Raw genomic sequence first — 12,538 nt, forward strand, 5'->3', positions numbered from 1 at the left:
GAAGACAGTCTCAGAAGTCATACTATTTTTATCACCCATACTTATCTCTTGGTTAAATACAACAAATTTTATTTGCACATATAACTGTAATTTGACCAAAATTTCCTGGATGTTTTTGTTTAGTGATATTTTTAGTGGCAGCTCTCAATGCATACCATTTTGCTTGTTAATGTTAGTATTGTACTTAAATAGATTATTGCTTGTTTTATTACATAACTTTTATGGACCAATGCAAAAGGCATCAAATTAATCATAGTCAGCCCTGTTTCAGCTCTTCCTGAATGAATGTTTCCCTTGCTATAGGAATGATGAAACTGGATAATGATTTTACACTGTAATCACTGTTAATGAGAAACATTGCAATGTTTTGCCTTTTTTTTTTTTTATAGCAAAGACAGCTTTATTTTACTGTCAAAAGAGAACTTAATAATTGGAAAAAAAAATTAGTTATTAGAAAAGGCTATGGCATATTGTTTTGAAAACTTGTGGCTTCACAAGGCTCCCAGAACTAAGAGAGAACCGTGTCTGTATGAACATTCATCTGTTTTCTTGCCAGACACATTGCTACAGTATTCAGTACTCATATTAACAGTTTTTTTACTTCACATGCTATAATATATACCTGCTACTCACAACAAACCAGCCATATCCCACTGAGGCAGGGTGGCTCCCCAAAAAAACAAAACTTTCTCTTTTAAACTTTAGTAATGTATACAGGAGAAAATGTTACTAGCCCCTTGCTCCCAGCATTTTAGTCACCTCTTATGACATGCATGGCTTACGGAGGAAGAATTCTTTTCCACTTCCCCATGGAGATAAGAGGAAATAAACAAGAACTAATAGGAAAATAGAAGAAAACCTAGAGGGGTCTGTATATATATATGCTTGTACATGCATGTGTAGCATGACCTAAGTGTAAGTAGAAGTAGCAAGATGTACCTGAAATCTAGCATGTTTATGAGACAGAAAAAAGACACCAGCAATCCCACCATCATGTAAAACAATTACAGGCTTTTGTTTTACACTAACTTGGCAGGACAGTAATACCTCCTCGGGCAGTTGGCATCTACCAACCTACTACCTAGGTACAGTACATATATATGTTCTTAAAAAGACTGTTTAAATTCTGTAGGGGTAAGAGGGGTCATCCTTGAAAAGGTTGGAGGGAGGGGGTAAAGGAGGTTTTGTGGACAAAGGTCTTGGACTTTCAGCAAGCGTGCATGAGCGTGTTAGATAGGAATGAATGGAGATGAATGGTGTTTGGAACATGACAAGCTGTTGGAGAGTGAGCAGGGTGATATTTTGTGAGGGGATTCAGGGAAACCGGTTAGCCGGACTTGAGTCCTGGAAATGGGAAGTACAATGCCTGCACTTTAACGAAGGGGTTTAGGATATTGGCAATTTGGAGGGATGTCTAAACTGTAGTATCTGAGTGCCTTTGCAAAGTCAGTGGTTATGTACGAGTGATGGTGAAAGTGTTGAATGATGAAAGTTTTTTTTTCTTTCTTTTTGGGTTTTCTTTCTTCTTATGTCACCTTGCCTCTGGAAAACGGCTGATGTGTTAAAAAAAAAATGTAGATTTAACTAAATTTTTGTTATAAGTAAAAACTGACTTAATTTTTGCCATCTGTCAACCATTCTACATTCAATTTGAATTTGAATTCCAGTCTGACCCATTAGGGCTCCTAGGAAGCTAACCCTGCATGTACCTGAATGCAGTAATTTTATAATCTAGCACTTCTTAAAAGATTATTTTGCTTGTAATGATTGTAGGGACTTTCATTGCCTCAAAAATTATATGTACTTCAAAATGTATTTTTTGAAACTTGCATGAATTTTTTAATATGGCATTAAGGAAAAAGTAGAAAGACAGAAACATATAATACTCATTTTTTTAGTCTTTAAATATAATAATGTATTCTTGCTTAATCATATGTCATATTTCAAATGAGCTTAGAATGAAAATGTGTTTGTGGTATTTACTGCTCTTTAATTTTAAGTTAAGGGACACTTGTAAAGGTTTCCTGAAGACTTTGCTCAGCTATCATCATCATTGTGGTACATGTACTTATTCTTTTTTTTTCACTGTCATGTGTGTACCCGTGTTTGCATATCTTATGCATCTACTTTTATAGGTTTTTGTGCATTTGGTACATATGTGTAGCTTACTTTTGTGCACTTTATACTGTATATGGCATAGGAGTGTGCCAGAATATCATTATCAGTGGGTAGTGGCCAATTTTTATGGTATCAGTATTGCTGGGTAATGACCACAAATTTTATGGTATTGGTATCAGTGTCATTGCAACTAAAATGCTGGGAGCAAGGGGCTAGTAACCCCTTCTCCTGTATACATTACTAAAGTTGGAAAGAGAAACTTTCATTTTTCTTTTTGGGCCACCCTGCCTCGGTGGGATACGGCCGGTTTGTTGAAAGAAGATCAGTCTCAGTGGGTAAAGACCAATACTTATGGTATCAATATTGGTGGATAATGGACACTTTTGATGGTATCAGTATCGGCAAAATTTTGGTGTCATCCCATCCCTAATATGGTGTTTTTTATTTTTGTGAAGTACTATATTTTTTGTGTCCTTACGTTAATGTTGCTTTTATGTACTTATGTTGCTTGTTACAGGAAAGGACAAGCTAAAGCTAATTGCCTAACTGGCTTATCTCCCATGAAACATTTAAACACCTGGCATGTTGATGAAGAATTAGACATGTGCATCATTTAGGTATCTTTAAAGGTACCTAGATGTTGCACATGTGTTTAATTCTGCATTTTGTTAGTATTGTATACAATTCTTATACATATTAGTAGAGAGTACTACAATGATAATATGCTAGTATCATAAATAAAACTAACACAAATTGTAGATGAAATATTTGATGATTTGGTCCATCCTTTACCATTATCAGTTGGGATTTGATCTTGGCCTAGGATGGTCTGAAACATTCTCCAAAGTTTTCTCCCCAAATTGTGGGCCTATTGAGGTATATCTTGTGGAGTGTGTTATTAATCAGTCTCATACAATTCTGATGCTGCTCTGGAAATTTTATATTTTACCTGTTTAGTACAGTCTGCAACTTTATGAAGTTAATAGTGTAAAAAAATGTGTGATAGATTGGCAGTTACACTCATAAGTTGAATAATTTTAGGTAAGCCTAATAAGCATTTTTTTTCCTGAGTCCCAAGCATCATTATGATATTTCTGTTAGAAAAGAATAAAAAGGCACATTACCATGACGAACTATACACCAATATCCTGCACATAGGAGAATGACACTTATGGCGACATTTCAGTCCGACTTGGGCCATTAACTAGTCACACTAGTTAATGGCCGAAGTCAGACCAAAGCGTCATTATAAGTTTTATTATCCTGTGTGCGAGTTATTTGTGTATGCAACTTCTGTTACATTACTTACAGTAACATGAGGCACTGCTGGTCAATGACTCTTAGTAGTTTTGTATGATCTTAGTTATTATGGAATTATTTTGTACTGTTTAAGAATTTTTTTTTAAAATTTAAGGCATTATTCCATTTCAAAAATGTGTATGATAAAAGAGTTGCAGCAGGTTAATATAAAGAGCTGTAAAACTGTCTCTGTTGGAAATGATCTGACCTTGTTTTGTGTTGTAAATATGTTAGATACAGTATAGTGTATTTAAATTTAATACTTATGCTCATTCACTTTTCTCGAATTTTGCATAATTCATTAAATGGGAAATAATGTATCTGTATATATTTTGTAGTGTAGGCATTATTATAATTTAAGCAGCAAATCTTCATTTTATTACTGGGTTTTTTAAGTATGAGAACATATAATGCTATCAACGTGTTTCTGTCCATATATGTACTGTACAATATACATCTTTGTCATTGTATATGAACAGGTTAAGCACTCATACCTTAGGAATATATTTCTAGATTTTCAAAGCCTTAAATTGTTTCCTTTTCATGAATTATGTAACGTGAGGTCCATGTTAGCAGTGTGGCTTGTAGGAATCATATTTAGGTAGGGAACCTTTTAATGAACAGTCATATCAACTGGTGTCAAAGGTTTGGTCTTTTATTTCCTACATTGGTGTACTTCAGTGCCATAAATAATTCTGTTGTAAAATGTACAGCTGAAGTTAGGGCTGGATACTCTTGCATAATGCCTTTTCATAATCAATATTTTATACAAATGTAATCAAACTTGATTACTGCCCTTTCCTTATACACTGTATGACCACTGTGAGCTTAAAACTTCCCCAAGAATATAATAATAATATATATTCTGCCATGATCAGAGAGACCGACACAAGGTAATATGTGTCAGTGACTAAGCAATGTAACTTATCATAATCCTTTGGCAGTTGTTTGAGTATTGATTGTGATGCAGTGTAGATTTATGTTACATAACATTTCTGAATCAAATTATTTGAGCACCTGTAATGTAAATTGTATGATTAGATGATGAGGGAATGTGTATTGAAGTGGATTCTTGTTGAATTGATATACACAATTGATATGTACAGTAGAGGAAGAATTATTCATATAGTAATTATATTTTTATTTGCCTAAAAATAAACCATTTAAGACTATGTGAGATATCCAGCAAAAAAAATTCAGTGTTTTCCATGCAGTGTCACAGGGGCATATTTTGATGCTAGTGTAGAACTCTTGATCCAAGGAATGGGAGCTAACCCTCCTCTTCCTTGGATCAAGGCTGATTACCTCCCATTCTCCATGCACAGTATGACCCATACAGATTTAGTGCTTCCCCATAAATAGAATAATAATCATCTTAACAGCAAATTGTACACTTTGTAAACTATTTCAGTGCAATCCTGTGATAAATTAATAAAAGTAAGGCATGGATAGGGATGTAGGTACACATACTTATAAACTGTAGTAGTGTATGTTGTACTTTTTCACCATTTGTACTGTACTTCCATAGGATGTGTCAAAAATATGATAATGGGTTTCAATCCTTTGTATATTCTGATTTGTTAATAAACAGTGTGATGGAACCTTAACTAGATTGTTATTAAACCTTTAATAGTTTCATAATTGTATACAGTATATAATAATGTTGTTAGTTAAGACACTGCAACATATAATAATAATAATAATAATAATAATAATAATAATAATAATAATAATAATAATAATAATAATCATACCCATCTAGAGGGTGATGGGTTACAAGGCATATAATGGATCCAGGGAGTGATGAGTAAGAACACTGCGATGGATAAGAGGTTTCAGTAGCACAGTACATTATTTAGGTTTCACTCGCATAACAGTAAAGATAATAATAATATAATTGAGATAATTTCTTCAAGCTTGAACATTTACAATATAACACAATTCAGTCATCATGCTTGAATTGCCATTGAAAGAGGTGAAGAAAATGAGCAAATAAAGGATGCAGATGATAATGTGGAAATGATCACAAATGTAAAAATTGCAAATAATTGTCCAACAAAAATTGGTATGAGTTTGAGGGTTGCCATAGATCAAAGCACCAAAGTTGAGGATAGAAGAAGTAATTGAAGATAAGATTTAAATGGGTGAGAAACATTCAAAATGATCACCACATAGTTAAAGTTCTACTTAAAAGAAAACAATAGCAATTGAAATTACTCAACAGGAATAATACTGCTAAAACAAAGAGCGTGTTATGATCACCTGAGAATATGGTGGGAATCAAGTGCTAAACCCTTATGGGTTTAGCACTTGGTAATGATTATAATAATATGAGTATTAGTGCTGCTTTGTCTGGTACATATTGTTATATATTTCCCTTCAAGGGAGATTCCTCGAAGCTAGTGAGAGGCTTTTGATCAAAAGAATGGAACCTGTTCTTTTCCTTGGATTGAACCTGAATGCCTCCCATTCACCAGGTGCTGTATAACCCATACAGGTTTAGCACTTCCCTCCTAAATGTAATAACTTGCATACCTGGAGAGGGTTTCAGGGGTCAACGCCCTCACGGCTCGGTCTGAGACCTGGCCTCGTGGCGGGTCAAGGTCTCATCAACCAGGCTGTTACTGCACTCTTCAGAACGAAGGATTTAATATAAACATAATTTACTTCCAAACCTTTTCACCCGACCTGTCTCCTGGTTTGCTTTCTTCTCACCTGTCTTGATAATAGTCAGAGAGGAACTGAAACATCAGCCAGTGAGATGCTCTCCATTATGGAAGGATGTGCTGTGATGCTGGTGAAGGGATCTTGATCCAAGAAACTGGACTTATTCTCCTCATCCTTGGATTGACCATGGATGTCTCCCATTCCCAGTTAGTTCCAGTGTTGACAAGAATATAAATGAATCATTGTTTTCACAAAAAACATTTTTTAATTTATGAATATATCTTTTGTCTTATACAAATTAGATTCACTTATAATTAATAAGCTACTGTACAACTATGAAATAATTACTATCCTACTGTACAACTATGATATAATCCTTAGTGTTCAGTAGTCTGTAAGCCAGTAATGTTAAGTTGGCCCATAATGCCTAGGCATAATAGAGGCTCTCTGCATTACAACCCACTACTGTAAATACAAAATCTCAATGTACTGTTTGCAAAGACATTAAATAAATAAATAAGCACTTCACCCTCATTAAAATAAAACTCAGTTCCTGATGTTGTGCATGATCATTTGGGTTTAGCCTTCCCATGATTCATAATAGTAATAACGAGGAAACCTGGTTAGCTGGACTTGAGTCCTGGAGGTGGAAGGTGCAGTGCATGCACTCTGCAGGAAGAAGGGGTTAGGATGTTACAGTTTGGAAACTTATCTGTACTGTAATGTCAGGACGCTTATGACAAGATTGTTGTATGATCCTTGTGGGTTTAGCACTTATTTTTTATTATAATAATAATGGTAAGATTGATTGAATGATGGTGAAAGTGTTTTTTTTTGGGGGGGGGGGGATCACCCTACTTCAGTGATCCAGTGATACAGTTAGCTTTGTCAGGGTAGTTATGTTGCACAAATGTAAGAAACTTAACCTAACCTCACCAAACTTAAAATTACTTCGTGGCTCAGCTGGTAGCCATTTCAGGTCTTGCACTGAGGGACCAGGGTTCAACCCCCGGCACAAGCAGAAAAAAACACACAGTGCAGGTTATGCATTTTATTGTGAAGATGCTTTAGCCACTAACAATTTGTACAATAACAATACATATGTGCCGAGGTATAGATAGCTTGCTAATATTTTATAAAATAATGTGATTTCTCACAAGGACTGCATCTCCATATTAACCATATTTACTAACTACAGAGAGCAGTACTATATAGAGCCATTATGACAGTGTTATACTGCCGTTGTCTTCATGTAGGATGGTCAGAATACATCTCCTGGCACTGGTCTTATCTAGACTTAACAACTTAGACTAATTTTATTTTAAATCTAGCGGGTAGAGTGGCACCAAGATGGCGGCCCCTGCGAGGCCATATTTGTTATTGGTGTCGCCAGTACTGCCCACACTGCCACTGCTGACCATCACCTGCACTTCACACCTCTCCTATGCCACCGTAACCATCCCACCGACCATCAATCAGGTCATTTAGGGTCATGAGCTGAGCAGCGACGGCAGTGTAGTGAGGTGATGAGCTGAGCTGGGGTGAGTGACGGAGGTCAGCCAGGGGGGAGGGGCGGTTCATTAATGTCCTGTATTATCTTATTTCCGCTGTTGTCTCTGTTATATTATGTCGTGGGGGGTCAGGGGGTCACTCTTTGATCCCAGGCCAGGTGAAAGAAGGTCGTTATACATGAGGCCTGGCGGGGTAATAGGGTGAAGCCCAGTAAAGAGCAACAGTGACCCTATATTAACTTGAATGACATTATGTGTAGAACAATGAACTATTAGTTAAGAAAACTGAACTTTACATTGTGAGAAACATTATGTGAGACCTGACCCGCGTTAACTGATCCTGACCTTGTCAGTGTTAACTGATCCTGACCTTGTCAGTGTTAACTGATCCTGACCTTGTCAGTGTTAACTGATCCTGACCTTGTCAGTGTTAACTGATCCTGACCTTGTCAGTGTTAACTGATCCTGACCTTGTCAGTGTTAACTGATCCTGACCTTGTCAGTGTTAACTGATCCTGACCTTGTCAGTGTTAACTGATCCTGACCTTGTCAGTGTTAACTGATCCTGACCTTGTCAGTGTTAACTGATCCTGACCTTGTCAGTGTTAACTGATCCTGACCTTGTTTACCTGGAGTTTACCTGGAGAGAGTTTCGGGGGTCAACGCCCCCGCGGCCCGGTCTGTGACCAGGTCAGTGTTAACTGATCCTGACCTTGTCAGTGTTAACTGATCCTGACCTTGTCAGTGTTCAATGATCCTGACCTTGTCAGTGTTCAATGATCCTGACCTTGTCAGTGTTGTGTTCAATGATCCTGACCTTGTCAGTGTTCAATGATCCTGACCTTGTCAGTGTTCAATGATCCTGACCTTGTCAGTGTTCAATGATCCTGACCTTGTCAGTGTTCAATGATCCTGACCTTGTCAGTGTTCAATGATCCTGACCTTGTCAGTGTTCAATGATCCTGACCTTGTCAGTGTTCAATGATCCTGACCTTGTCAGTGTTCAATGATCCTGACCTTGTCAGTGTTCAATGATCCTGACCTTGTCAGTGTTCAATGATCCTGACCTTGTCAGTGTTCAATGATCCTGACCTTGTCAGTGTTCAATGATCCTGACCTTGTCAGTGTTCAATGATCCTGACCTTGTCAGTGTTCAATGATCCTGACCTTGTCAGTGTTCAATGATCCTGACCTTGTCAGTGTTCAATGATCCTGACCTTGTCAGTGTTCAATGATCCTGACCTTGTCAGTGTTCAATGATCCTGACCTTGTCAGTGTTCAATGATCCTGACCTTGTCAGTGTTCAATGATCCTGACCTTGTCAGTGTTCAATGATCCTGACCTTGTCAGTGTTCAATGATCCTGACCTTGTCAGTGTTCAATGATCCTGACCTTGTCAGTGTTCAATGATCCTGACCTTGTCAGTGTTCAATGATCCTGACCTTGTCAGTGTTCAATGATCCTGACCTTGTCAGTGTTCAATGATCCTGACCTTGTCAGTGTTCAATGATCCTGACCTTGTCAGTGTTCAATGATCCTGACCTTGTCAGTTTTCAATGATCCTGACCTTGTCAGTGTTCAATGATCCTGACCTTGTCAGTGTTCAATGATCCTGACCTTGTCAGTGTTCAATGATCCTGACCTTGTCAGTGTTCAATGATCCTGACCTTGTCAGTGTTCAATGATCCTGACCTTGTCAGTGTTCAATGATCCTGACCTTGTCAGTGTTCAATGATCCTGACCTTGTCAGTGTTCAATGATCCTGACCTTGTCAGTGTTAACTGATCTTGACCTTGTCAGTGTTAACTGATCTTGACCTTGTCAGTGTTAACTGATCTTGACCTTGTCAGTGTTAACTGATCTTGACTTGGAGCCCCTCAAGGGAGGAGAAGGGCTCTTGATCCAAGGTATTGGACCTGCCCCCCTCCTACTTCCTTGACTTGAACCTGAATGCCTCCTGTTTTCTAGGCACTGTATGAACCATATGGGTTTAGCACTCCCCCATGAATGTTGTAGTAGTGCTTAACAGAATTTAGCCATACATTAAATATCTTACCTAACAACATTAAATATCTGATTGCATTCAGGGAGACAGGTTCCTTGATGCTGGTAATAGCTCTTGATCCAAGGAATTGAAGCCATCCTCCCATTCCCCAGGCATTATATGACTACCGTGGGTTTAGCACTTTGCCCTGGTTAAAGGGGATGAAAAAGTCTTCTTCCATTGAACCTTAATCTGCCCCACTCCCAGGCATTTAGCCTGGGAGTGGGGGGGTTCAAGACCCCTGTGCATTTAGCACTTTATAAAAGCGATGTTTTGCCAGTGTAACAGGCTTTTGAAGTCAATACAAAATGATGAGCAATACTGGTCAACATATTTATATCAGTCAGGTATGAACAGATGAATAGCCAAGGAAGTGAGATCATGACACAGTGAGCAGAGAGGGAACACTGCAAGAGGCCTACTGTGCCTTGAGTGTGTATGTGAATCATCAATAAAATGATTTTTTTTTGTAATTGGAGTAATTGTAAATGGTTTTGTTAGGCTCAAAGCTCCCTGATTCTGCTGAATGGTATTTTCTGTGTAGATTGGGTAGATTCCAGGCATCTGCCTCTGGGTTACACATGAAAGTATAAAAATAAAGTACTGTACTTGTTAAGATCACAGACATTAATGTTGGGTAAGCATTAAACTAAGGTAAATGAGTAACAGTGCAGTAGTTCTGTATATATATTCAGGGTAATGAATATAATTTCTTAACTTTCATTTGCAGATTACTGTTGGAGATACTTTTGAGGAACTTGTGAATGGATCAGTGCCAATGTACCAGCAACCAAGGCTGCTATTTTGTGTAAGGTGGTTATGTACCACTGAAGCTACAAGCTCTCCATGTCGTACAATGGAGCACCACATTTTAAAGCAAATAATTTGGAGGACCTATCCAATCATCTTCTGTAATTTGTATTTTAATGTTAGGTGAAGTGGTGACTACAATTTTCATATGTGGATATACACAGTATATCCAGGTATACTCCAAGTAGCTAGACAGTACTGGAACACTGAGAGATGCATGAGAACATGGAGAGCGAACAAAGTCTTCTGGTTCCCAGTGCTGTGGACAGCTATGCATGGGGTGAGAGTAACTGGGAAGGACCTCATCCTAGCCACTCGACCTCTCAGAGCAGCAGGAACTTGCCACTCATATGCCGTCCCTGGCGTTTGTGGCACAGAGCCACGCTGTGTTTTGCAGGCTCAAGAAAAGCCTCTTGGAGGCGGTATATTCTTGGAGCAGCAATTGTTATCATTGTGGTGGTGATTTACTCAGTCAGTGAGTCATCTCACCGCTCATTGATGAGGTAAGCAGAGATATAATTGTTAGCTTTTCAGAGCTTGTTGGTAGCCCTTTGTATAAATGTTATGGTAATTAGAATTCCACAATTTTATATTGCAGTACTATAAGTAGGATGTTGCTTTTTGCATGAATAAAAAAACATCATTCTACACATATTTGATTGTGTCAAACCTCATAAATATGAATTGCTTATACAGTACTGTAGTAAAAAAAAAGATTGATCCATAAAGCCATTCATTGTGGATCTTGCTAAGATTTTTCTATGTTGTTAGTTTGCTTGAATTTTAATTGTCATTATGTATATTAGTTTCCTGAACTATTAGTTTTGATATAATGATGATTTATATTTTGCAGAATTTGTGGAGAGAGATTATCACCCACCCTCATTAGTATACAGTAGTTAGTTGAAAATATCCATTCATTTTCTAAAGCAATGATTATGATCTATGTGGATTTATGTTGCCTACCAGTATTCTTAATTGTATATTAAGGAATGGTATAAGTGGCTTTTTATAGGTTTGGCTCACATTGCATGCATGCTATTTATAATTTAACTGGCCATATTTAACTTGTTGCTTTTAACCCTTAAAATAAGTATCACATAGATATATGGCTACATGGGTATTTGTTTACTACACAAATTTATGAAATATGTTACAAAAAAATATAAAAAAAAGATTGACTCTCTACGGGGTGGTAATGTACCTAGAAATAATTTAAGGGTAAAGCATGTTGACTTTCAATGCAACTTTCACTTATAAGTCATTTTTGAATTGTTGGCTTTCTTACATGACTGTGTGCATGTTGAATTTGTTTGAGTTTATTTTATGAATATTTTTGCATTAGACTTGTAATTATTTCTGTTAAACTGCTCAATAATATTCCACATGGAGACAGAAACTCGGGAGATTAATTGATCTGTATATTTCGACCCTCTTCTGGTATGCTCTTTATCTGTCTCTGTGGGTTATTATTGAGCACTGATGAGTGTTCATTACACTTTAATTATTCATTTGTTAAAATAGTTATATGTATATATAGTACATGCATTTATGTACATATGCATAGTATATGTTCTGTCATATTTCTCAAGGTTTCATATTTCAATTAATTCACTGTTTAAAACCTTTTAAAGAAAAATGTTCTAGTTAATTAAGTCTGACGTTCTTGATGATTGTATTGTAAATCTGATGCTAAAGGACATAAGGCTAGGCAATGATGACAGGTTTGCTTTTTATCCTAACAAGTAAATGGACAAAAATGCTTCCTAGGATTCACCTCTTTTAAAACAAAATAATTTACTGCTGTACTAACATCTGTTCTCAATAATTATGAGGTATTACAAGCAAGAACTTAAACAAACAACAGTATTAAACAAAGCATTTTTTTTTTATACCATAATAAACTTCATAGCTTGCATTTTCAAGTAGAAGGCCTACACTATTTATGAAGCTTGGCATGAGCCAAATGGTTAATTTCTTAACAAAAAATGTAAGTTTCGGATTATTGCCTAGGGAAACTAATGTGTATGTGTTCTGGCTTTGTTTACCAGTGCTGCTTGAATAGTTCTCACTTGAAACACCTCATATT

At 36.9% G+C, this 12,538-nt stretch overlaps 1 protein-coding gene across 2 annotated transcripts in view; it reads left to right on the forward strand.

Annotated features, from left to right (window-relative positions):
- The first annotated feature begins 7,409 nt into the window (after positions 1-7,409).
- Positions 7,410-12,538, forward strand: part of sfl (N-deacetylase and N-sulfotransferase sfl) — a 48,729-nt gene continuing 43,600 nt past the window's right edge. Inside the window, exons 1-2 of one of the 2 annotated variants that reach the window (XM_070095580.1) lie at positions 7,410-7,625; positions 10,370-10,952. In XM_070095580.1, coding sequence (XP_069951681.1) covers positions 10,663-10,952 — 290 coding nt within the window. In that variant the 5' untranslated portion in view covers positions 7,410-7,625; positions 10,370-10,662. The remainder of the gene's footprint in view (positions 7,626-10,369; positions 10,953-12,538) is intronic. The other variant, XM_070095581.1, reaches the window with a different exon arrangement.

The sequence above is a fragment of the Cherax quadricarinatus genome, chromosome 50 (genome assembly GCF_038502225.1).
Source record: "Cherax quadricarinatus isolate ZL_2023a chromosome 50, ASM3850222v1, whole genome shotgun sequence".
Taxonomy (NCBI): domain Eukaryota; kingdom Metazoa; phylum Arthropoda; class Malacostraca; order Decapoda; family Parastacidae; genus Cherax; species Cherax quadricarinatus.